General features: G+C 40.3%; 2 protein-coding genes across 2 annotated transcripts in view; one reads left to right on the top strand and one right to left on the bottom strand.

Annotated features, from left to right (window-relative positions):
• Positions 1-27,773, bottom strand: part of LOC127529379 (uncharacterized) — a 773,396-nt gene that overhangs the window by 219,029 nt on the left and 526,594 nt on the right. The window lies entirely within an intron of this gene.
• Positions 1-27,773, top strand: part of LOC114658636 (interferon-induced protein 44-like) — an 81,911-nt gene that overhangs the window by 794 nt on the left and 53,344 nt on the right. The window contains exon 2 of the mRNA XM_051932966.1: positions 217-388. Coding sequence (XP_051788926.1) covers positions 217-388 — 172 coding nt within the window. The remainder of the gene's footprint in view (positions 1-216; positions 389-27,773) is intronic.

The raw sequence follows: 27,773 nt of genomic DNA, 5'->3' as shown, positions 1-27,773 counted from the left end.
AATAGCAGGCTCACAATGATGCCACCTTCACTTGGATATCAATTATAATCCACGGTATCCCATATGAATTTAGCTTTTGTCAGATGAACTACCATGTGTCTGGTGAGTGCCATAGTGCAGAGAACAAATAACACAAGGATTAGGCCTTAAGAGGGAATTTAGACACGTGTGTCTGATGGCAGTCAGTCTCATGTTTAACTGACCATTTCTTTTCAGTTCAATCCCAAGGAATCGCTAAATATGAAACACAAGACCTACAAAGACTCTCCACGTCGGGCAGATCAGATGCACTGTGTCGTCTGTGTGGTTGAAGCTGACAAAATTACCCTTATGGATAAAAGTCTGGTGAATAAGTTTGAGACCATCCGGTCTCAAGTGAACAAAATGAGTGAGTAAATGAACCCTGTCAGAGCATGATGGGAAATCAATCAGATATTGTGAGAAAAGAGCCAATAAGAGGAGCACACAGCCACACACCACAATAAATGAATGCAGCCTTCCTCTGCCACCATCCAGTAATGCTCGACACTTGTTCTCCTTCAGTAAACCTTCGGTCAGTGCGTTCCTCTCATTATGTTTAATGATAATCCTGTATTTACACGCGTCATATCTCATTTAATAAATGAAGCAAGGTGACCATGTAACTAGTGTCACCTGTTTCATGTTGTTTTTTCTTGTTGATTGTTTCATAAAGTACTTTGTGTTGGTGCTCCCTGTGAACAGTTCAACATAAAAAGAATAACTGATTGATTGTGTTTGGTCCGCCTTTTTCCATTACTGATACATAATTCATCACATTGTACTCACATTTTGCATTTCTTTGTGTTCATTTGCTCCCCTTCAGATACATTAGTGAAAGTGATGGCTCCTCCACCCAAACCCATATTTATTTAACCCCTTGGACCTCATCATGTATAAACAGTGCGTACACACAAAAATGTTGCAATGAAAAAAACTCCTAAGCGGCCTTAAAACTGAAAGTAGGCCTGGCCCTGAAACTCTAGTGCAGGACTGGGGCTTGCACTCACAAAATGAACAAGGCCAACAAATCCCAAATGGGACAAGGGAACTGTAAAACCCCTCACATGAAGAAGCCAAAAAAAAACCAAACATAAATAAAATCCAAATAAATCAAAAAATTAAAAAAAACTAGAAGAAGCAAAACAAAAAGTTAAAAATTCCAAACAAACTTATGAAATCAAAACACAAAGACGAAGCACATAACCCTCGTCAGCATGATGGTGGCCAGTTAAAGACAGGCCTCCCTCATCAAGGTCCAAAAAAATTCTTAAAAAACATAATTTTATATATGTGTATACATTTTAATGAACGTGTATTTAATTACTGCTTGGTGATAAATGTAAAAGGTGCCATTTCTGCTGGACAGCAGTACACTGAGATTTTGGATGGAATGACTCAAGAGCACAGGACTGGCGCACACTCACATTGAAGACAGCTCTTTACATTCACCTTCCTGCCAGGTATTCACAATTGACGTTTGCAAAACTATCTTTGCAGAGGTGCAGCTGGTAGGTTACTTTTGCATAACAAATAGTCACTGCAGGGAAAACAAACAGGTGTTTAATTTAGTAGACACTTACAAAAGTGATAAGACAGATTTGTTTGCTGGTTAAAATATGATTAGATTCAAGCATTGTGCTTTGGGATGACGGGCACATTACGTCAATGAATGGATTATAGCAAGAGCTTACCAGGGCAGGAGGTCCACAAGTGTTTGAGCAGCACAACCTGCTTTCCTTGTTACGCAACACAGCTATGTGTTTTCCATCCATCTATCCATTATCCAACCCGCTATATCCTAACTACAGGGTCATGGGAGTCTGCTGGAGCCAAACCCAGCCAGCACAAGGCGCAAGGCAGGAAACAAACCCCGGGCAGGGCGCCAGCCCACCTCAGGGCACACACACACCAAGCACAATTTAGGATCGCCAAAACACCTAACCTGCATGTCTTTGGACTGTGGGAGGAAACCCACGCAGACACGGGGAGAACATGCGAACTCCACGCAGCGAGGATCCGGGAAGTGAACCCAGGTCTTCTTACTGTGAGGCAGCAGCACTACCACTGTGCCACTGTGCTGCCCCTACTGGGAATGTCTTAGATCAAAATGTATTCACAATGTTTGCACCATAAGGATTACCTTATCAGGCCTTGGTCAGCACCATTAATGCATCCACCACAATGTTTTCACTGGCAAGGAGAAGAATTCAGCTGGCCTGGAGTTATTTAGACACAGAGTTCAGAAATGTGAGGCGTGTCCATGTTAAGTTGCTGTCTGACAACCTTCAATTTAGGTGTGACTTGAAGAACGTCTTGCAGTTCCCCTTGTGAACTCATCTGCCCCATGTTCACATTTGCACATTTACATCATCAGGGCACAAACTCTGTTTTACTTAACTGTTTTATTTATCTGTTATATGTTCACTTACACTACTACTTTCAAAACTAATATCATTAGAGGTGTAACCACAAAATGCTTATTTTTGTCACATGTGGTTTAGTGAAAACATATCAAAGCACAAAAATCCATGGCATAACTTGAACAGCATCATGTTTTATGATATAAATCCCCACACATTATTAACTCCATTCCCTTTTAGTTCATTACTTACTAAAGCAGTCATTTTGAAAATGTTTTAACACTCTTTTTAATATTGTTTAATCTTTTATCCAGAACATACAATTATACTTCTCTAAAGATTCAGCCCATAACGTGTTTTTTTATTGTCTCTCTTCAAAACATCTTTGAATTGCTTCTTGATTTTCTCAGTTAATAACTACATGAATGTTAGGTGAGGCATTATTTGTGAGCACAGTTGGGCAGAGCAGCACAAAACAAAACCCAATTAAAAGTTCTGCTATGTAAAACAAATATCACTCAAACAAAAAGTGAAAGTATTTGTCAATTGGTTCCAAGTAAAAGTAAAAAAAAAATTCTCAACTCTGGCTTTTAAGGTTCTGAATAATGTTAAGATTTTGGACATTTAAACAAAATTTCTGTTCAATAAATGCAATCTGCTACTTCAAATAAAAGTAGAATAGTCAAAAAATGTAAAAATAAAAAATGTACTTATTGTTTTATACATTTTATATATATATCACCTTGTTTTTAAACTGTTTATGAATCTTTTTAAAAGGCTCAGGTGTGAACAACTAGAAACAGAATCTTCTGCATTTCAATTCAAGCAAACTTTGAAGTCCCTTCCTTTACAGTCGTGGATTCTCACTAAAGGTGTTGCCTGCTTGCTGTCGGTAACATCATGCCCACTCATGCCTTTGTCTTCTGGTGGCAGGAATGAGACATTCAGTGGGTTTATGGTATGGAATCAAGCAAAATATGCTAATGATCTTGACACATAAAGATGTCAAAAATGAGTGTGGGCCTTTAAACAACCCAAGAGCTAGACATGCACTGCACATGAGTTGGAATCAAAACAGCAGGCATCACCACCCAAAACAACCAACACTACTGGCAGTAAAGGTCTAAGCATTACTTTAAATGGAGAAAGGGAGTACCGTTAAACCTCTGATCCACCACAAACAATGCAAAGCTCTTTGTGTTTAAATATCTATTCACAAAAAAGAACTGAAAAGATTTACAAAGAAAAGGCATGACAAAAAAGGAGCAAAAAGCAAACTAATCCAAAAATCAGTAAATCTTATCATCCAAGCAGGGATCAAAACCAGGAAATAAACACAAAAACAAGAACTGCAAATCAAAATCAAAAAGAAACCAAAAATTAAGTGCTGCAGTCCCACTTTCGACCGTCATGACTTCATTCAACTCCTGGGGCCTCATGCATAATGCCGTGCGTAGAACTCACACTAAAACATGGCTTACAGACAAAAGTGGAAATGTGCGTATGCACAAAAAAATCCAGATGCATAAATCTGTGCGTACGCCATCTTCCACATTCTTCTACTACATAAATCCCGGTCATCGTGAAAAGTAACGCATGTGCACGCGCCTGCTGTAACTCCCCAATCCTCCGAGAATTACGCCTCTTTGAATATGCAAATCAATTTAAATAGCCCTTAAGCTCATAGTTCTGTGGAAAGGTAATGGCAAAAGCATGGGGTAAATAGAAGAATTTCAGTGAATACCAAGTGGAGGCAAAGGAAAAACGTTCTATTTGTTGATTTAAACAGTGGTATAAACAAGAAAAGGAAGTTGATCGAGTGACAGGGTGTCTGAGAAACTCGAAAGCTCACGTTCACAAAGTCGCCATGTCAGATATCAAAGTCACCGTGAAAAGGCGAGTTGTAGCCTGCCGTCTGAGTGTCATATGAAAGCTTATTAGGGTACAGAGAAAAAAAAAAAAAATAGGCACACAGTGGGGAAAAAAAGCTTGAAATGTCAACTTTAATCTCGAAATTTCCACTTTAATCACATAATTTATTTTGTTATTAAAGTAGAACATCATAAACTTCATCTTAAAATCGTTTAATTTACTAGTTTCTCAAATCCTATCATAACTATAGTATCACATTAAATGCTTTGTTTTGTATGTGTTCTTCTATGTGCTTTATGTGTGTGAATCACTACGTGCTTCTTAAACGGGCTTTCTCTTCCTCTGACAGGACACAGAATCCATTACAATCGTGATATTTCAGCTTTCTGAATAATTTAACTACGGAGATGTATACTTGATATCATTTTCATGATAATAGGAATGAAAGCATGTTATTAAACATGGGAACACAGTGGTGCAGTGATAGTGACGAGCTGGCGCCCGGCCCAGAGATTGTTCCTGCCTCACTCAAGATGCTTGCTGTGCCGTGCGTGACCTTCGGTAAAATAATTTATTGCAGCAGTACTGTTTCTTTCAAACATACTAACCCCCAATTCCTGTCCTTCCTTTTCTTTTTCCAAGTAACCAATTGATACACAATCAACTCTGTAACAGACGTTAAGTAAATCTGTAAACTTAGAATGCCGATTCTTCAAAACTTTTAAGGAACATTGAAATGTCTTTGTAGTACGTGTTTAATTATTCTATTCATCTATCCTTCCAGTGTCACACCAGTCCCAGCAAGAATACAGCGCAAGGCAGGAACAATCCCTGAAAGGGGCGCCAGCTCCTTGCTAGCGCTGCATCACCATGTCCTCACATGTTTAATTATTAATAATATAGATTATTTAAATGATAGTTAACGTTTTAACTGTATAACGTAATAAACATATTTTGCTGCATTTCATCTTAAAAATGATATAGTCATCATATGTAAATACGTGCTTTATAAAGTGGCTCAGGTTGTGCAATACAGTAATCCCTCACTTATCGTGGGAGATAGGTTCCAAGGCCGACCGCGATAACTGAATTTCCGCGAAGTAGGGACACTATATTTATTTAATTATTTAACGTGTATTTGGACGTTTTTAAACCCTCCCTGTATTGTTTACAACCCACCATTTACTCTATTAAAAACAGGGACAACTGCTAAGCAAAATGAAATCGGTAGATAAGTTTACACTTACTGTATAGCGAAGTACAAGTAGCAGCTTGTAGGCGGTCATGACGTCATCGACCTTGTTGCAAAGATTCCTAAAGCAGATTCCATCCAGACTACTGCCTTATCACGTCCACTTGCAACTCGTTTTGCACCCTGGTTAAAGGACACTGCGGCCGTAGATCTTATATGCTTTTCCTCCTTTTTAAATAAAAAGAATCGATGTCCTGCAGCGGTGTAGCTGTTCCCTTCCTTCAGCATATCCAAAACTTTTACCTTTTCTGCAATCATTTGCATCTTCTGTTGGTGCTTGGACACGGCCCCTGAAGCATTAGCACGTTAATGATGAATGAGTGAGGTGAGACTTCCTGGTTAATGCAACACTCCGTCGCTGAGCCAATCAGCAGCACACAGGAACTTAACTGCGTGCTCTGATTGGGTAGCTTCTCAGCCATCCGCCAATAGCATCTCTTGTATGAAATCAACTGGGCAAACCAACTGAGGCAGCAAGTAAAAAGACCCATTGTCCGCAGAAACCCGCGAAGCAGCGAAAAATCCGCGTTATGTATTTAGATATGCTTACATATAAAATCCGCGAAGTCGTGAATCCGCGAAAAGTGAACCGCGAAGTAGCGAGGGATTACTGTATTATAACTGTATGGCAAGTTTACAGTGAGGTAATTGTACTTATAAGTCCAAACAGTTCTACAAGGAGCACTGGATGGACTGATTGAGTGCATTTATAGTTCTTGGGATGAAACTGTTTCTGAACTGCGAGGTCCGTACAGGAAAGGCTCTGAAGCGTTTGTCGTATGGGAGCAGTTCAAATAGGCAGCATGGCTGAGGAAGCATGTGCTTGATGCTGTATACCAATAATTCTCTTTCCGATCAGCTGCTGTAGATCTGTAATTCCACACTCAGATACAGTGATATAAATACTCTGAGTGGTGCAATGAGAGTAATATGGAAAAAGATGATCCGCTGTGGCAACCCCTAATGGGAGCAGCTGAAAGAAGAAGAAGAAGGTGCAGTGAGAGTAACAACGCTAAAGCAGCTATGGTATTTGGAATAGTTTGGCCATTCCGTGGACCATTATATTATTACAGGTTAATTACAATCGGATGCCTTAAACTAATAAACAATATGCAGTTAATTTCAGTATATATGATAAAGCCGCTTCAGGGATGTGGATCTGAAAAAAGAAGGGAAACCACACTGGAACAAAAGCACTGCTTTGACGCTGGGTGCCACCAGTTTGCAAAACTGAGCTGAGAACTTGCGTACACCATGGATTGAGCTAGTGTGAAAATGTGCGTGGCTTTATGCCAAGTTTAGTTTTTGTACATCGCGATGTGAGTGTAGAAATGGACATATGCAACATTTTTGTACGTACACACCATTTATACATAAGCCCCCTGGTCACTCTCAACAAAATGCCATTCTGTTTCACCTGCTTCGCCCACTTAAAACTTATTAAACCAAATAAATTCTTTTATTATGAAAATAATAAAGAACCATTTTCTGTCTTTCTTAAGCATGTTGTGGCCTTTCAAGTCACTGGTTATTTAACTCATAATAAGATGATGGAGTCCTTTCAGTCTGTTTTAAAACACAGCTTAGCTGTGAAACTGGTCTGCTTCAAGTAACCAATGATTTGCTTATGGCATACAACTTCTGTTAGACCTCAGTGCAGTATTTGAGATGTGATATTCTTCTTCTTAAGTCCTATCTGACTGATAGGCAGGAGTTTGTTAGTCTTGGTAACAGCAGGTCCGGCTCAGCGCTGGTCACACAAGGAGGTCCACAAAGGTCTGACCTCAGCCCTCTGCTCTTCTGTATCTACATGCTTCCCCTTGGCCATGTTAATTATAGCTTTGGATTGGGTTATAATTTTTGCAGATGATTCTCAGATCTACTTAGTGTTAAAAATTAAACTTCATCAGAGCTTTCTAAGCTCACAACGCATTTATTTTTCAAATTATGACTGTGCTCCATCATAATTCTCAGAAGTTAAATATGGCATCCCACAGGGCTCAGTACTGGGGCCTTGTTTTATTATGTAGGGTTTTATGGTGACCCTATTTTCCACTTATATACTCTTTATTGTGTAGACATTAATAAAATGTCTAAAATCTTATATACGTACCACTCTGTGATCAGGTACTTTAGCACTTCCTTCCCCCTTCCCTTCTACTTTGGCAATCCATCCATCCATCCATCCATCCATCCATTGTCTCCCGCTTATCCGAGGTCGGGTCGCGGGGGCAGCAGCTTGAGCAGAGATGCCCAGACTTCCCTCTCCCCGGCCACTTCTTCTAGCTCTTCCGGGAGAATCCCAAGGCGTTCCCAGGCCAGTCGAGAGACATAGTCCCTCCAGCGTGTCCTGGTCTTCCCCGGGGCCTCCTCCCGGTTGGACGTGCCTGGAACACCTCACCAGGGGAGGCGTCCAGGAGGCATCCTGATCAGATGCCCGAGCCACCTCATCTGACTCCTCTCGATGCGGAGGAGCAGCGGCTCTACTCTGAGCCCCTCCTGGATGACTGAGCTTCTCACCCTATCTTTAAGGGAAAGCCCAGACACCCTGCGGAGGAAACTCATTTCAGCCGCTTGTATTCGCGATCTCGTTCTTTCGGTCACTACCCATAGCTCATGACCATAGGTGAGGGTAGGAACATAGATCGACTGGTAAATTGAGAGCTTCGCCTTGCGGCTCAGCTCCTTTTTCACCACGACAGACCGATGCAACGCCCGCATTACTGCGGATGCCGCACCGATCCGCCTGTTGATCTCACGCTCCATTCTTCCCTCACTCGTGAACAAGACCCCGAGATACTTGAACTCCTCCACTTGGGGCAGGATCTCGCTACCAACCCTGAGAGGGCACTCCACCCTTTTCCGGTTGAGGACCATGGTCTCGGATTTGGAGGTGCTGATTCTCATCCCAGCCGCTTCACACTCGGCTGCGAACCGATCCAGAGAGAGCTGAAGATCACGGCCTGAAGAAGCAAACAGGACAACATCATCTGCAAAAAGCAGTGACCCAATCCTGAGCCCACCAAACCGGACCCCCTCAACACCCTGGCTGCGCCTAGAAATTCTGTCCATAAAAGTTATGAACAGAATCGGTGACAAAGGGCAGCCCTGGCGGAGTCCAACTCTCACTGGAAACGGGTTCGACTTACTGCCGGCAATGCGGACCAAGCTCTGGCACTGATCGTACAGGGACCGAACAGCCCTTATCAGGGGGGCCGGTACCCCATACTCTCGGAGTACCCCCCACAGGATTCCCCGAGGGACACGGTCGAATGCCTTTTCTAAGTCCACAAAACACATGTAGACTGGTTGGGCAAACTCCCATGCACCCTCCAGGACCCTGCTAAGGGTATAGAGCTGGTCCACTGTTCCGCGACCAGGACGAAAACCACACTGTTCCTCCTGAATCCGAGGCTCGACTATCCGACGGACCCTCCTCTCCAGGACCCCTGAATAGACTTTTCCAGGGAGGCTGAGGAGTGTGATCCCTCTGTAGTTGGAACACACCCTCCGATCCCCCTTCTTAAAGAGGGGGACCACCCCCCCGGTCTGCCAATCCAGAGGCACTGTCCCTGATGTCCATGCGATGTTGCAGAGGCGTGTCAGCCAAGACAGTCCTACAACATCCAGAGCCTTGAGGAACTCCGGGCGTATCTCATCCACCCCCGGGGCCCTGCCACCAAGGAGTTTTTTGACCACCTCGGTGACCTCAGTCCCAGAGATGGGGGAGCCCACCTCTGAGTCCCCAGGCTCTGCTTCCTCATTGGAAGGCATGTTAATGGGATTGAGGAGGTCTTCGAAGTATTCCCCCCACCGACCCACAACGTCCCGAGTCGAGGTCAGCAGTGCACCATCCCCACCATATACAGTGTTGACACTGCACTGCTTCCCCTTCCTGAGACGCCGGATGGTGGACCAGAATCTCCTCGAAGCCGTCCGAAAGTCATTCTCCATGGCCTCCCCAAACTCCTCCCACGCCCGAGTTTTTGCCTCAGCAACCACCAAAGCCGCATTCCGCTTGGCCTGCCGGTACCTATCAGCTGCCTCCGGGGTCCCACAGGACAAAAGGGTCCTGTAGGACTCCTTCTTCAGCTTGACGGCATCCTTCACCGCCGGTGTCCACCAGCGGGTTCGGGGATTGCCGCCACGACAGGCACCGACCACCTTACGGCCACAGCTCCGGTCAGCTGCCTCAACAATAGAGGCACGGAACATGGCCCATTCGGACTCAATGTCCCCCACCTCCCTCGGGATGTGGTCGAAGTTCTGCCGGAGGTGGGAGTTGAAGCTACTTCTGACAGGGGGCTCTGCCAGACGTTCCCAGCAGACCCTCACAACACGTTTGGGCCTACCACGCCTGACCGGCATCCTCCCCCACCATCGAAGCCAACTCACCACCAGGTGGTGATCAGTTGACAGCTCCGCCCCTCTCTTCACCCGAGTGTCCAACACATGTGGCCGCAAGTCCGACGACACGACCACAAAGTCGATCATCGAACTGAGGCCTAGGGTGTCCTGGTGCCAAGTGCACATATGAACACCCCTATGCTTGAACATGGTGTTCGTTATGGACAATCCGTGACGAGCACAGAAGTCCAATAACAAAACACCGCTCGGGTTCAGATCAGGGGGGCCATTCCTCCCAATCACGCCCTTCCAGGTCTCACTGTCATTGCCCACGTGAGCATTGAAGTCTCCCAGCAGAACGAGGGAGTCCCCAGAAGGTATGCCCTCTAGCACCCCCTCCAGGGACTCCAAAAAGGGTGGGTACTCCGAACTGCTGTTCGGTGCATACGCACAAACAACAGTTAGGACCCGTCCCCCCACCCGAAGGCGAAGGGAGGCTACCCTCTCGTCCACCGGGGTAAACCCCAATGTACAGGCTCCAAGTTGGGGGGCAATAAGTATACCCACACCTGCTCGGCGCCTCTCACCGGGGGCAACTCCAGAGTGGTAGAGAGTCCAGCCCCTCTCAAGGAGATTGGTTCCAGAGTCCAAGCTGTGCGTCGAGGTGAGCCCGACTATATCTAGCCGGAACCTCTCAACTTCGCGCACTAGCTCAGGCTCCTTCCCCTTCAGAGAGGTGACATTCCACGTCCCAAGAGCCAGTTTCTGTAGCCGAGGATCGGATCGCCAAGGTCCCCGCCTTCGGCCACCACCCAACTCACACTGCACCCGACCTCCTTGGCCCCTCCCATAGGTGGTGAGCCCATGGGAAGGGGGACCCACGTTGCCTCTTCGGGCTGTGCCCGGCCGAGCCCCATGGGTGCAGGCCCGGCCACCAGGCGCTCGCCATCGAGCCCCACCCTCCAGGCCTGGCTCCAGAGTGGGGCCCCCGGTGACCCGCGTCCGGGCAAGGGAAAAACGCCGTCCAAAATGGTTTTTCTTCATAGGAGGTTTGTTTAACCGCTCTTTGTCTCATCCCTCACCTAGGACCAGTTTGCCTTGGGTGGCCCTACCAGGGGCATAAAGCCCCGGACAACAGAGCTCCTAGGATCATTGGGACACGCAAACCCCTCCACCACGATAAGGTGACGGTTAAAGGAGGGGCAATCAAAGTAATGAAACAGTCAGAAGTTCAGTTAAACATTTAATTAATGTATTATATGATAAAATTTCCAGAAACATTAAGGAAGCAGAATACTATGTGAATGTTGGCAAACCACACCATGACAGCCTAAGTAGCAGTGCATCTTGTGCCCACAGACAGCTCTTGGCTCATTTTCAGTCTGGCTTGCTTTGCTACCACGTGGCCTTTGAATGGAGTATTGGAACAGGCCTCATGTCTGTCTCCATATGGCTGCAGGGATAGAGTTGGCTTTATCATGGGCTTCTAGTCTTAGTCAGAAGGTGAGAAAGAGAGTGAAAGGCAAGGTGACCACCTTTATACCATTTTGACCACACCACACAATGGAGTGTTGTAGTACAGAATGGCTTCAGATTCAAAGCCAATTACAAACAGTTCTACTTCAGACCAATCGAATTAGTTGTGATGATAATAAGTCACCAAACAATTATAGCGGTTTGGGGATTGGCAATCGTATAATGTTGAACTTGAGTTGGTCAAGATGATAATTAAATTTTTATCAGACATTCGACAACAAACTGGTGATTCTGTCAGCTTTTATACAATGACAAAATGGCTACAGGAAATGGTAACAACAGGAAGTGATGTCATCATGGAGGAAGACCGGAAGTGACTTCATTAGGGCGGGACCGGAAGTGCCATCATCAACGGGATCCGGAAGTGACGTTATGGATGCAGAAGTGTATGATGAACCGTTTTCTGAAGAGTGAATTATTGCAGGTATGTAATTATTTTTCTACCTTAGTTCTGCAGGGTCAGAAAGAGAGGCATTAGCACCATCATACAACCTCCTATCTTGTCACCATTCACTCACCTCTGGACCTGTTGATTGCCTCCTAAGCGCACGTGTGTGACATAGTTTATCTGTCTCTTCCTTGGTCAGTTACCAATGAAAGCACTCAGGTACAACCTAGCCCCCATTGGTTTGTTTAGGCAGTTTATGGCCTTCCTGTGGTGGATGACTGATAGACTTGAGGTCCAAACAGTTACCTTTGCCAGGCTGGTCTGATACATGCGCCATCCATCTTACCATAAATTTCCCATTCTGAGTCAATCCTAAAGACTGGTGGGTTTGTTAGGTAAACACCACAGCACCGCTGAAACATTATCTAATTACATTTGCTTTGTCTAGTTTATAAATAAAGACATGCAAAATATTTATCAACTTATACACTACAAATCACTGTACCACCAACCTTTACTATTTTTACTTTACGTGCTTCCACTGGAAACTCTCATTAGAGGACATAAGGTTAATTTTCACTTGTATGCAGATGACATCCAGTTGCACCTTTCACTTAGGCCAAATGGCATTTCTCCAATGTTCTCCTTAATTAGATGTCTTTGAACACAGATAAAACTGAAATGTTAATTACAGGAAGTGTGCTGATCACAACAACATTCTGTCATTATGTAATTTGGTTGAAATCACCATTAGTTTTACTGAATCAGCCCAGAACTTAGGTGTTATCTATGATGTCATTTAAAGCGCACATTACAAAACTATCCAAAACGTGTTTTCTCCACCTTATAAATGTTGGAAAATTAAGGCGTTTTCTAAATATGCAGGATACTGAGAATTTAATTCATGCATTTATTTCTAGTAGGATTGACTACTGCAATGCAATGTTCATTTTCTGCTCAAATTTTTTTTATACAGCTTTCAGTTAATACAAAATGGTGCTGCGAGAATTATTACAAGAACAACAAAGTATGAACACATAACTCCTTACATTGGCTCCCAGTTAAGTTTAGGGCAGATTTCAAAATCCCCCTTTTAAAATATAAAGCCTTAAATGGCAGAGGTCCGGGTTACTTATCTGAACTTAATCATGACTTACAAACCAGACTGCACATTAAGATCTCAAGATGCTGGTCTGCTTATGATTCCAAGGATTAATGAAATAACAGTTGGAGTTCAAGCTTTTAGTTACAGGACCTCAAAGCTGTCGAATGGTCTGCCTGCTACTTTAAGAAATGCCCTTTTTGTCTCAAGTTGAAGACTCACAACTTTAGCCCGGCATACCCTGACTAGAGCTTCTGATTAGCTGTATATACTGTACCTGTGTATTAGTCATTAGTACAAAAATATAAGTAGTACGATATTTACAAACTGTTACTAACCCTTACCTATTGTGTTTCTCTTCTCATTATCCTCATGTGACAGTTGGTGCCAGTTCTCTACTGCCAAGTTGTTTGCCTGCCATGGAAAAGTCATCTCAGATAAAGGAGCACCGGAATCAATGAGTAGAAGGGTCCTTTCATCTGATTGGCTGGTCCAGCACTATCTCAGCTGTAGAATGGCCAGTAGGGAGAGGTGGCTTGTTGGACGAGGTCTCCAGTACTCTGATTGTATCTGGCTTGTCTGACTCCTTTTCTACAATCTAGCTGTAGTTCTACATTTAGCTGATGGACAGAGGTTGTTATTTTTAATGTTCATTTGTTTCTACTTTATTTATTATTTATTTGAACTGATCTGTATACTTATATGTGAAATTTCTGTATGTAGTGAGTGGTAACATCGATTCTTCCATTTTGCCTTGAGACTTGTTGTTTGGTCAGTTGGAGAGGAGTGCTGTGTAAGTACAAAGTCATTTGTACTGTTGTGTTGTATTTCTGAGATGTGAAGAGGATCACTTCTGTTCTGTTTTGTGTGTTGTTTTTACCTCATTTTTTTGACACCCACTGTACACCCAACCTAACTGAAAGGGGTCTCTTTTCCTTATTGCCTTTCCCAAGATTTCTTCTATTTTTTCCTAAAAGGTTTTTTTTGTATTATTTTTGTCTTCTTAGAGAGTTAAGGTTAGGGCGCTGTCAAAGAAGAGAGCCTGTAAAAGCCCATCAAGGTATTCCTTGTGTGATTTGGGGCTATACAAGAAATACATTGTTGTTGTTTTATCTTTGAACAATTTACTTTGCACACCATCACTCTAAATAAGCACAGGGAATATTTTCAAGGCACCATGATTGTTCCCATCAATAGAAATGAAACACATGTTCTAGCACCTTAAAAGCTGAGTGAGCACAGTTCAGTACCATCATAGCGTTAACAATCACTTCTGTCTTAGTACAAGCACTTGAAAATTTTCAGGCTCTCTCTGAATTGGGGAGTGCTGTTTTTAAAAAGGCACAAGTATCTTGATCTGTAGTAGTCGTAATACTTAATAGTGGAATGCAAAAACTTCCCCTTGCAGCAGTCCAAGCACCTTCTGTTTAACCTCTTCTAACAAAAATCAGTTAATTTAGTTCATTTAGCAGACAAAATACAATACAATACAATACAGTTTATTTTTGTATAGCCCAAAATCACACAGGAAGTGCCACAATGGGCTTTAACAGGCCCTGCCTCTTGACAGCCCCCCAGCCTTGACTCTCTAAGAAGACAAAGAAAAACTCCCAAAAAAACCTAGTAGGGAAAAATGGAAGAAACCTTGGGAAAGGCAGTTCAAAGAGAGACCCCTTTCCAGGTAGATTGGACGTGCAGTGGGTGTCAAAAGAAGGGGGTCAATACAATACAGTACAGTACACAGAACAATTTCTCAATATAGTAAGAAATAAAAAAAAATATATATAAATTTTAGAAGTACAATATATAAATCACTCCTAGCACTTTAATTTGACACTGACACGTGTGTGCCAGTTCTTCAGGTCATTCATTCCGAGTCCCCTGATCCCGACTGAGACAGAAATACATTTTCATTTGGGAATTTAAGGCTGTGTTCATGTGTCGTGTGTTGACTCTGTGTCACTGTTGCTGTGATGTCGCATTTCCTACACACTCATAGAGGACAAAGACTGAGAAGCAGTTTGACCAACGGTTGCATGCAGGATATAATTGATAATTGTGTAAGTGTGCCTTGTGAGAAGGTGAGGCCTCCAAAGAAGGGTCAAGGCAATGAAAATGCACACAGAATGAAAATCAACTATAGAAATAACATGCCAATGTGAAAGCACCGCCAAAGCCCAGAGATCTTAGGCTGTTTGGAAATTCTGGCCAAATGCATTTTTAGGTCCCAAAAAGAAGACATGTCCAGGAATTGGAAGATATATTGCAGGTTGGGTACCAACCTTGTCTCAAAGAAGAGAAGAATTTAAAGCAAGATACCATAACATGAAACTGAGAAATTATGGCACCAAGGTTATTATAGTTTTGCCTTTTTACATTAGTTTTTATTTCAATATTTTTTCAGACTTTACTGTGAAATTCAGTTTAGTTTTAGTTGTTCTTCATCATAAGTTTAGTTTTTATTTCACAAAGACATTTCTATTTTATTTTTATATTTATTAGTTTTAGTAATTATGGTGTGGTTAAAGAGCTACTATGGAGTTTAGTTCTGTGTTACAATCAGACAGAACTGTACACTTAACGGATTTGGATATATTAGTTTAATGTTACTGGAAGCTTACTACACTACATGGTTTACTATCTGGTTTTGTTTTTGTCTGATAAAAACAAGCATAACCAAAACCAGATACTGAATATGAACAATTTTATTTAATTTTATAATTTTTTTAATATTTTCAATGTCATTTGTACTGAGCAAATGTGTGCTGACTGTCAACACTATTCATCTTTTCCTTTTCTTGCCCAGAATGGGCCAATTTGTAATGACATATAGATGAATTTTAAGGTTTGAGGGTTTATTTACTCTAAGAATCTACAGCGCACAACATCTCCTGCTGCAAGAAAATGCACTTATAATGAATGCCTTCAATGTTGCATTAAAAAATCTCCCATACTGGGCTTTGTTTTTTCTACCAGCCATATTGATCTCTGATTCCATCTCAGGCACATATAATTTATAGACAGAATTTTGCCACCTGCAGACCTGAAAAGATATCAAAAATCAGAAATGAGATTCTACACACATTTGTGATCATGGAAATCATGGGGGCTTAGGAAGAACAGGGGGGTATTTTTCATACGTGGATTATTCGTTTAGCTGGATGTAATTGTTGACGATTTGGCCTGATCCTGGATCTGTCGGTTTTTCGAAACTCTTGCTGGAAGTGTTGTCATAGCAACACATCCTAATCCTCAAACCTGCTCGGAACTGGTTTGTTCTACGTAAACAAGGATTAGTTTACACACGTAATCAGTGACGGTGCGTGGAAGTCATCCAGTCATGGCTTCGCCGTTCATGAATGAGCGACCAATAGACATTGGTGCACAAATTATACGAAGTGAATTTCATATAGAGAGGGGTTTATTTGATCGGCAAGATCCTTTATTGCTCCTGGAGGAAATTTTTTTCGAAAGATACCGCTTTAGCCGAGGGGGAATATTGTACCTCAAAGATTTATTAGCACCTTATATTCGAAGTCAAACTAGACGAAGTCGAGCTGTCACAACCACACAGACAGTAAGCATTGCTTTGAGGTTTTTTATAATCGGCACTTTTTTATATATTATAGGCGATGCGGAAAATCTAACTAAAAGTGCAGTTTGCCAGGCAATTCGTAAAGTCTGTTTGGCTCTGAAATATTTCCTTTGGGTTTTCATAGTGTTTCCTGGACACCTGCGTGTGCAGACAATAAAAGAGGCGTTTCATGCCATTGCAGGTAGGTAATACTAAAACACCCAAAGTTCCATAAAGAATCTCACAATCAGCCTAACATTCTCATTACCAGGATTTCCAAATGTGATTGGGGCACATGGGACTGATCAGAGTGGAGTTTGAAACATTATTTGGAAAATGTACCTCTCCTCCTGATGAATAATCAGACACAGTGTCTTCATCAAATATTTGACCTTCGTCAATATCTCGTTGGTCAGACACAGGTTCAAGTGATATGACATTTCCTGCAACTGACCCAACAAAAAAGAGGGCTATATGGAACATACCTATGGCACACATGGAGGACAAATATATGCAATGACCATCCTTTACCTGAAATGAAGTGACCACTGCATCCTGCCACTGGTTCTAAGGAGGAGCTTCCCCCTGGAATGCCCTCAGAAACAGGGCGATGGGCATTTTGCTGGAGAGCCAACTCTTCTGCAGGGGTTAGGTCTGGACCGCGTGGACCTCCACCTGTTTTTTGCTTGTCTGCCTTCTTATTAGCTTTAAAATTAATGTTTTTTATATTATATATGATTATTTATGTCAACAATTCTTTAAATAGTTATATACCAGTATTTACCAGTTTGAAGTTTATTCTAGTACTTCACTTTAACCTGTTCCCATGTTCTCCTTGTGCTCACGTTTGATCTGGAATTATGATATATTAAATAATAGTTAATCTGACACATAGGAAATGAAACGCTGCATTCAGTAAGTACAGAGCACACTACTTAGCGTTTAATTTGTCGGCCACTTTTTGCCATCCCTCTTTTCTGGTCTGGGCTGCTTTTGCAGTGTTACCCCTTGTGCATATTAAATCTTGAAATTCTCATGTCCTTTGAACAAAAGGTCTTGCGCCGCGTGTGTGAAAAAAAAATCAAAGACTTGCTGATCATGTTTTCTAGACTCAATATATATGGGCTTTTCACTCAGCGCGGGCGCGCATTCATCTAGTATGATTAGATCCAACTCGACTAATCTAATACACGGCTGCGTTTGAAAAACCAACTTATCCCAGATGAGTGTCACCGGTATTAACTTATCCAAGATGAGGCACCTGATCTCGGGTGATTTAAGCGACGTACGAAAAATATCCCCCACGACTCTTAGGCTTGAATCAGTGTGCAGACCACACCTAGCTGTATTGAGGGAAACAAAGAAAAACAAGCATTTAGCATCAAGGTTAGGGGCAGTGAGATTTGAATAGCACACCACAAAAACAGTAAACTCATAATGAGCAGAGCAAGAGTAGGTGATAGTATGGACAGGCATAAAACAACAGAGACAGCATCTGAGATTAGGAGCAATATATACATTATCTAAACCTGTTTATCCAGAGCAAGATTGCAGGAACCCTTTAGCCTACCGCACTAGGTCTGGATGCAAGGCAGGAAAAGTCCCTGCTATGCAATATGCATGATATGGCTAACATTAACAACAAAAAGAATATTATATTTCAATTATCTGTTTTGAAAGAGAGGGAGAGAGAGAGAAATTGAAAAAGGGGGGTAAAAATTTTAAAACATAATTCTACTACTTAACTATTTTCACAATATCAGGTATTTTGAGTTGTGAAAATAAAATAAAAAAAAGATAATTTAATAAATATAAAATTAGTATGTTCAGTGTTTCACCATTTCGCAGAGACTCTTTTCTCCTACCTACCTGTAGTTCAGTAGAGACATTGCCAGCTTAGGAATTTTACAAGCTTTGTGTTGCTTCGTTGTTAAACAACTTTTTTTAAAGCAAAAGTGATTGGTCAGTAACAATATACTGATCTTGTATGATGACCTAGTCAGTCTCTTGTTCAGTGACATTTTATTTTCAGAAAGGATTTCTCCTGTGCAAAATGGCAGGTGAATTATTGTCAACAAAACACAGGCACCTGAGAAATAAACTGAAACATTACTCACTTGTGATTTTTCTATCCATACGGTAAAGGTTTTGCTGACCAGCACATTCTGATTTCGGTCGTTTAAATTACATCTTAATATACAATAAGAGCAAAGAAAGGTGGCACAGTAAATCGTTTTCTATTCCACAAGCTTTACATGCCCGTACTCAGCTTGTTCTCTCACCGCAAATACTGTGTGAACTCCTTCCCTCCGTCACCAGCTGCTGATCACTGGATGAATACATGTGGGCAGCTCGTTATGAATGACTTTCTGTTTTAGAGTGAAAAGTTCCAAGAGTTAACACTAGAATTACCAAAGAATACAAAAAAACTCATAATTCTGGCACACCTTAAATCCCTTCGCACCTCTCCGTCAGCGTCTTTTGTCTTGTAAATGTGTCAATCAACACAAGCAGCAAGTAGCCTACTATCCCATTCCCCCACTGCAGCAGAAAGGGCAAAAAGTTCTCCCAGCTCAAGCCTTGATTATCTGGGAGTGAGGTACCTAGAGTTGTATAGCATAAATAATATATTGTTACTTGGAACACATGCATTTCATGTGTGATCCATGTCTACAACAATCTATTTAAACACATCATTAAAACAGAAACATTTTTCACGTTTTAGTAATAAATGACAAAATGTAGACATGAAGTGTATAATGTGTGAAGCCTGAAGTCCAAATATCAAATAAACAGTCACAAAAGGTACAAGTATAATACGACAGCTTCCATGGTGCAACGGTAAGAACTGCTGACTTGCAATCAAGAGGCCACCAGTTCAATCCCAACTCCTTCACAAATTTACTGTTTTGAATAGTGAGCTGCTCTTATTGTAAATATTATACAATAAAAACACACATTTAATTTGTGTCTGTAACAGCCGGTGTAAATTTTTTGTACTTGAAAAAGTTAGCGTTTTTTTTTTCCGCTTTTATTCTCTCAGCCACAATCAAAAGACGCTGACGGAGAGGTGCAAAGGGATTTAAGGTATGCCGGAATTACAAGTTATTTTATATTCTTTGGTAATTCTAGTGTTAACTCTTGTAACTTTTTACTCTAAAGCACTCTAAAACAGAAAGTCATTCACGAGCCGCCCACATGTATTCATCCAGTGATCAGCAGCTGGTGATGGAGGAAAGGAGTTCACACAGCATTTGAGTTTTTTCGTAGGCTTTTGTAACTCTAGTGTTAAAGACTAATGGCAAGAATATTCATTCAAAAATGAAAACTAAAAATATTTTTAGTATATTATTAGTATATTACTATTTTATTTCAGTTAGTCTTTTCAGCTACTTTAATAGTCTCGTTTAGTTTTAGTTTTTCATTTTGGTTTTGTTAATTATTTTATTTCAGTTCACAAAAATGTTTTTTTACAATAGTTTCAGTATATAACAACCTTATGTGGCACAGCTTGAAGCATTTAAGTTTCGGTTCTGAACCTGATTAACTGGTTGAGACATTTTTGGCAATTGATGGTTTTCTTTGTTTGCTGGGTGAGAAAAGCCCATTCTCTGCCCTTATTATATTTGTATATAGAAACTCAGTAACAAACAAGTAAGAGTGTTTGAGATGCCATTGTGGATAGGAGAGTTTTTCACTGCTTAAGACAGTTGGGAACAATATCGGTAAGTAAAGTCTTGGCCTGCTTGCTCACGAATGCATGAGGGAACTTTTTACTTATTTAATTTTCATATTCGAGAGCAATGTATAGGTAAAGTTAATCTTGAAAAAGGGGAAACCCCTGTGATTCGATCTTTGTCATTTGTTTGTAACATAAAGACCCTTCCAAAATATTGCTTAGAAGGAAGTTCATTTTTTGGGAGGCATGATTCACTTCTAACTAGTCTTCCAAGGATCTTGAAAACATTTGAATTAATTAGAAGGTATTTCTGATGGCTGATAATGTTAAATCTTAAGTAGGGGCTAGTAAAGTGCTTATTCGTTCTAAGTCTTGTTTTGGGAGCTCCCCATGTCTAGTTCAGTTGATTCCTCTACCTATGCATTTATTGGAGTAAATTATGATAGCTTTTATCTCAATTCTTCCTTCTGAAGTAAATAAAATGATTTTAGTTATTGTAGACGTATTCTCAAACAGTACACATTTTAACTCTTAAAAGGAAACTCCCATTAACTAGGGAATTGGTTAAAATAAAATAAAAAATATCTAGTACCTTGCTAGAATCAGTCAACTTGAACTGGAGTAAGCAGTTGTTTTGAAAGATGGGTCAAGGTAAAAATAATAATGGTGTTTAAATATGGAAATTTTATATACAGATATAAACCCTTGACACATATTTTTAAGCAGTCACAGGCCACTGGGGAGATTCTGAACCAGACTGGAAAATGTCAAATATTATCCATTTATATAAAAAGTGTGAACAAGCAAGTAAATTAATGGAAAGAATTATTAAGAATAAGATTGAGTTTTACTGAACAGTCAGGATGGGTTCAGACGAGGAAGGTTTTGTTTTACCAGCATGCTGGATTTCTATGAGGAAACAACAAGAGAGTGGTGCTTATGATATTTTAATTCTTGGTGTCCTACATGTGAGGTTGTTCATCAAAATAACTGAAGTGGGAATTGAGGGCACAGTCTGTAGGTGGGTGCCAAATTGGCTCAAACAGTGGAAGCAAAGAGTAATGGTGAGGGGAACTTTTCAAAACTTAGGTGATGTTAAAAGAGGTGGCTAGCAGGGATCAGTGCTGGGGCAGCTGGTGTTTTTAATATACTGTATACATAAATGATCTGGGATGCTTATTACAATAAAGAATACAATAAACATAAATAAAATAAATAGAATACAGAAAAATACAATACAAATCAGTAGTAAATTGAAAAAAAAAAAAAAAACCAACACAGATGGAGATAAAACCATTGACCATAAAAATATAATGCACACATTTAGAGACTGCTATATGTCCTTATATACTACTCCATTTAAAGAAGACCAGACACAACCTGATGTGTTTTTGGATGCATTAAAGATACCACAACTGGATACTCTCAGCGCAGAGGAATTGAATAAACCTCTGGCACTTTCAGAATTACTAGATTATATAAACTCACTTCAGAGGGGGAAGCAGCAGTTACTGATGGCTACCCTGCCGAATTAAAAAAAAAAAATCTCAATTAAGTTAGCTCCCCTTTTATTAGCAACATTTACAGAAGCAAGAGACAACAAAATGCAACCTGAAACTTTTCGCCAAGCACTAATTATCGTCTTTCCTAAGTAAAATAAGGACTTAATGCAATGTGCATCATACAGACCAATCTCACTTCTGAATAATCATGATAAGAAAAGTTCCAGCTAGAAGCACTGAGAAAGTGCTTCCTTCGATAAAATCACAAGACCAAATTGGATTTATTAAAGGCACACTCTTCGCTTCCAATCTTCAACTTTCAATCTTCAAAAGTCTAACACCCCGGAGATACCTGTATTATTTATTGTTGGGGGCAGAAAAAGCATTTGATATGGCAACACATTTCTTTCACTACCTCCAAATTAGAAACTTTGCTAAACAAAACCTGCCCAATTTTCTTTACCTCCCACCTACTTTTATTCTGGAAAAAATATTGATCAGTCTTGAGAGCTCAGACAGCATCCCTCTATTTCAAAGATCCCAGAGTAAAGTGGAAAAATGATCTCTCACTAAACATTTCAGAAAAGGAATGGAAGGTAGCATTGCGCAGAATTCACTAGAGCTCCATATGCGAAAAACATACAATTATTCAACTTAAAATTATATATTGAGGTCACCTGTCTCGTTTAAAACTGTCCGAAATGTTTCCAGGGAAAGATCCAACCTATGAACGTTGCAATCAAGTTCTAGCCCCATTGGGTCATATGTTTTGGGCCTGCACCAAATTAACATAATTTTGGACCAAAATTTTTAAATGCCTATCAGACAGCATTGGTTGTACAATCTCTCCTAATCCATTAACAGCTGTGTTTGGTGAACTTCCAGATGGGCTTAATGTGGAAAAGGATAAACAAATGGAAATTACCTTTACTTCCCTATTGACAGGGAGACTTATCTTGCTCAAATGGAAGAATTCTTACCCACCTCTTTTAAGTCAGTGGGTAACTGACTTTTGAAATTGGAAAAAAAATCTAATTCTTACTTAGAGGATCTGTGCAAAACTTTTTAAAAACCTGGCAGGATCTAATCAATAATATTTTAGAATAAGCATTTTTAAAATTGAGAAAGTGGATTCTCTTCCCTTTTTTTTTAAATTTATTTATTTTTCCTACAATTAAAGTTTTACCCTGTTGAACTAGCTGTCTTTCTCATGGGGTGTGGGGGGTTGATTGGATTCAAACCTAGTTTTGCAAAATTTGACTTGCTTATGTTATTTGATTTTAATAAATTCAATAAAATGTTAAAAAAAAGTAGAAAACAAACAAGTGACTATGAGGACGGAACCATTAGTGTCACTGAAGGTCACGGAAAGCTAGAGAAAAACAATGTGTCTTCAGTCTTGTTTTAAACATTTAATTGAGGGCGACTCCTTAATGTAATTAGGTAAAGAATTCCACAGACGAGATGCAGCAGCTGCAATCACCTTATCCTGTAGGTACAATTAATTTTATCTGTTGGTTGAAATTTTTATTTCTTTATTTTGTGTTTTTTTTTTACATGTTTATATTTATTTTTATTATGTTTATTTTTACATTTGCTTATGTCTAGTGTGACAATATAACATGTTAGCATATTGAAATGCTTGTTTAGTAAAACAGGATTAATGGTACAATGGTAAGGCCACCTGTTTTGATCACATTGTGTATTTAAGAACCTCTGTTCACCGGATATGCTAAACCCACTTCATGTTGTCTTTGCTCATCAGTCATTGCATCCTTCCCATGTATGGACAGACGCTGGATATTTTGTCATTTTATATACTGTAATAAAGGATAACAACACAGGCAAAGGTTTGGGGCTTGTCCACGATCCACATATAATGAAAACAATTGAAAAATAAATGTTCTTTTTACAGAGATGCTAATAGTGTTGCTTCAGACATGAATCTAATACAGAACTGAGCTAATATGGCTGTGTTTTTGGTCATATGGTTTCCAGGCAGGAAGAGTCCAGGAAGATGGACAATGTAAATGATATCAGGGATGGAATGGCTGTAAGTCTTCCTTTCTGAAGAGGGAGGAAGAGAGAAGGCATTAAAACACAGCGCCAACCCCTGGTGCAGCATGTAACTACAATCACCAGAGCCCTTAAACTGCCTCCCAAGTGCACACACATAACAGTATATAGATTTGACTGTTGAATATATATGGGATCAATGTTCCTGCTATCCACATTCTACTTTTTTGGGGAGGAGCCCAACCAAGAAGTACTATAAACTCACTTGTTAAATATTAAATAACAAAGGACTTTGGAAAACACTTGAAAAACTCAATTATCTTTCACTTATCTTCACTAAGATTGATTGTTTTTGGGAAACTCTCCCCTGGATAGGAATATACTTAATACACTGGCTAAGTTTGCAGATAATACCAAGCTAGGTGGATTGGCAGATATTCAGGAATGTGTGGCATCATCACAGAGGAACTTGGACATTAGAAAGGCTTGGGCAGATTTGTGGCAGATGAAATTTAATGTCATTAAATGAAAAGAATTACATATAGGAAGTAAAAATGTTACACAATACACAATGGGACATCTGAAAGTCGAAAGTACAGACACAGACAATAAACATTTCAAGTTGGGAACTTGCCATGGTCTTCTGGATTATAACCCCTCCAATGAACCAGGACATAGTTAGACATGTTCAAAATATATTATTTTGCTGATTGATGAATATAAACTTTCTGTGTATGAGATACAGTGTGCCCCATTGTTAAGCAAGCCTTCTGACAGCATTCTTTTATCCACACCACAAAGAACCAGGCCCAGAGAAAAGGAATGATTATGACAATAATTATTACAATAAGTATTATTTATCATATGACCTCAATATTTTGAAGAAGAAAGTGTGAGTTTTCTAAATAAAACATATAAGGCAGTAATGTTACTTAATACCATGACTGGTTTGATCAGTTTAAACAATGAGTGCTCAAAGGCAGAACAACTTCAGAGAGATTAATGTTAAGTTTAATTGTTGTTATCTCTCATTAAAATGTAAGAGCAAAATAAAATTCAAAATCACTAAACAGTTCAAAAGCTGAAACTGGAAATTCTTAATTTTTTATTTATATTTCCATTTTAAATTCAGATGAGCTCTTCACAATAAATAATTCCCAGCAGCAACTGTAACCAATTAAAAAGCTGCTGACATCATTAAGTGAAATCCTCAGTCATTCATTTTTTCTTATTCCACTTCTTATCTGAAGTCGGGCTGTGGGGGCACCAGTCTTAGCAGTGGAGCCCAGGTGTCCCTTTCCCTAGCAACCCTTGCCAACTCATATGGTGGGATCACAAGGTGTTCCCAGACATCGGGAAGACATAATTCCCCAGGGTGTCCTCCTAGGTAATTGTGCTGATAAAACCTCCACAGAGAAGCATCTGGGTGGTATTTGTGTCAGATGTCCAAACCACTTCAATTGTCTCCTCTCAATGCTGAGGGTCAGTGGCTATATTCTGAGTCTTTCCCGGATGTCTGTTCTTCTCACCCTGTCTCTTAAGGAAGAGCCCAGTCACCTTCCAGAGAAAAATAACTTTGGCTTTCTGTACCCACAATCTCTTTCTTTCAGTCATTACCCAAAGCTCATAACCATAGATGAGGGTAGGGGCATAGATTGACGTAGATTGAGCTTCACCTTCTGACAGAGCTCCTTCTTCAACACTACAGATCAGTATAATAACTGCATATCTGTGCTCACCACCCCAATTTGTCCGTCGATCTCACCATCCTTTTTCCCCTCACTTGTGAAACAAGACCCCAAGGTACTTAAGCTCCTCCACTTGAGATAGACACTCACCTTCCACTTGGATAGGACAGTCCACCTTTTTTCCTACTGAGGATATGGTCTCCGATTTGGAGGTGCTGATCCTCATCGTTGCTGCTTCACAATCAGTCACCAATCGTGAAAATGCATATTGGAGTTCACAGCCCAATGAAGACAACATGGCCACATCATCTTCAAAAAGAAGTGACACAATTCTAAGGTCACCAAACTGGACCCCATCCCCTCCTTGGCTGTGCCTTTATAGCCTGTCCATGAAAATCACAAACAGTACAAGGGACAAAGCACAGCCCTGGCAGAGTCCCATATCCACCTGAAATGGTGCTGATGTTTCTCCAAGTATGCGGTCACAGCCCTCACTGTGGTTATATGGGGACCGAACAGCCCTTATTAGGGGCCACTGAACCATACCACAGAAAATAAATATTTAAAAAATCAAGAAAAAATGAATGTGAAAATTATATATTGCCTTGTACCTGACAAGCCAGAAATTATTTTACTATTGTCATCATGCATCTAGCTCATGCTCAAACTGTTGTGCTCCCAATACTAACCGTAAATGTTTGTCTGTTACTAAGTTGACTTCATTTTTTTTGTTTCTTCACAGCTTTAAGTGCAACCAGACATGTGGCCTTTCCGGAAAGCAACAAGTAAGTCTGATTATTAATAATGGTTGGTTTATGCTTTGTAGAACACTAAGAATAAGCTTGGACTGATCTTCTGTAGACAAATACTAGATAAATATTAACAAACAATGTATATTACATAGTGCTCTTCACCTTACTACATGGCTCAGAGAAGTTGTATAACAGCTGACCAAATACAAAACTATGAAAAAGTGTTTAAAATTGAAGAGACATAAAAGTAGAGAGACCCAAAAGTACACCGTAGGGCAAAGACTTAGTGGAGCACAGTGAATGAAAACAAAACTCTAGAATTATGTCAGTCCTGTAAAAAAATAAACTCCTGTGAACGTTCAGTTGATTCAACAATATGTGACAGACTCATGTCATCAGAACACAATCGTGACATGCACAAGACTATCCAGGTATTCTGGCTCAGAGTGGGAGAGTTAGGGTTTTAAATGAAAATGACAAGGAGACATAGTCAGGGCTGATCCAAATATAACACCAACAGTTAAGATGATCTGTTATCTGCATTATAAATTGCAAACCAAAACTCAACATAACTAATAACAAGACTGAGGTTCTTAAACTGGTAAAGGTTTATCAAAAAAATTTATACACTAACACAGAGACTTATCCACAACCTTCGATGGTCCAGAAATGCATTTGCCAACCTTTATAAAGTCACTCCAGTGACTCCAGTGTGTAGATTATTCTGGGTAATATCGTTATGGTAATTCATGATGTAAATGCTCTGAATGGCAGTGGTCATAAAACAGACATATCATTGCAGCAGAATGCTAGATAATTTCAACTTTTGTAAAATGAACATAACATAAGAAATTTGAAAAATGAGAGGAGATCCATCAGTTTAAGTCCATCAGGCCTGTTTGTTTAGCTAATAGCTAAGAAAACACCAATATCTCCACCAGATTTTTCTTAAAGGTTGTCAAGATTTCTGCTTCAACTCCATGTCTCAGTAGTTTGTTCCAGAGTCCCACACCTCTTTGCTTAAAGAAGTGCTTCCTGGCTGAAGTCCTAAATGCACTTTCCCTTAATTTCCACTGATGTCAAACGTTAGGGTTAGGTCATGCCCTTATGTCCCACTTGGTTGTTCTCCTCCTCACAACTTCAAGTGCTTCTATTTGTTTCTTGTAGCAAGGTGGCCAGAACTATACACAATTTTCCAGATGTGGTCTTACTAATGCATTACATGTTTTGAGCATAACACCCCTTAACTTAAATCCAACAGTTTTTATGATATAACCTAACATTTTATTTGCCTTTTTAATTGCTTCTGTGCATTGCTTAGTTGATGAAAACATTGCGTCAACATAAACCCCAAAATCCCTAAAAAAAAACTAAATGTCATTTTCATAATCCTTGGATTCTAACACTCCTAAATAAGCGCCTACTTTAATTTAATCTGTTTAGGGAAGCATCAAAATTATATTAAAAAAAATTGGCAGAAATGGTGATCAGCAAAGTATGGTAGGAACAAGAAGAAAAAATGTAAACTCAGTATCTGTAAGAACAATTCTTAGTAAGCTAATGTTCATGGTGTAGACATAGCGGTGTTGGTTTAGGTCTGATAGAAATGTTTAAATTTAGAATTTATGGTCTGCAGTATTGAAATTCAAACTTGTGTATCTGATGATCACGTAACACATCTCCA

The sequence above is a fragment of the Erpetoichthys calabaricus genome, chromosome 10, assembly GCF_900747795.2.
Source record: "Erpetoichthys calabaricus chromosome 10, fErpCal1.3, whole genome shotgun sequence".
NCBI classification, from domain to species: Eukaryota; Metazoa; Chordata; class Cladistia; order Polypteriformes; family Polypteridae; genus Erpetoichthys; species Erpetoichthys calabaricus.
Note: the sequence above shows the minus strand (reverse complement) of the source record. Positions and strands in the feature narration are given on the sequence as shown.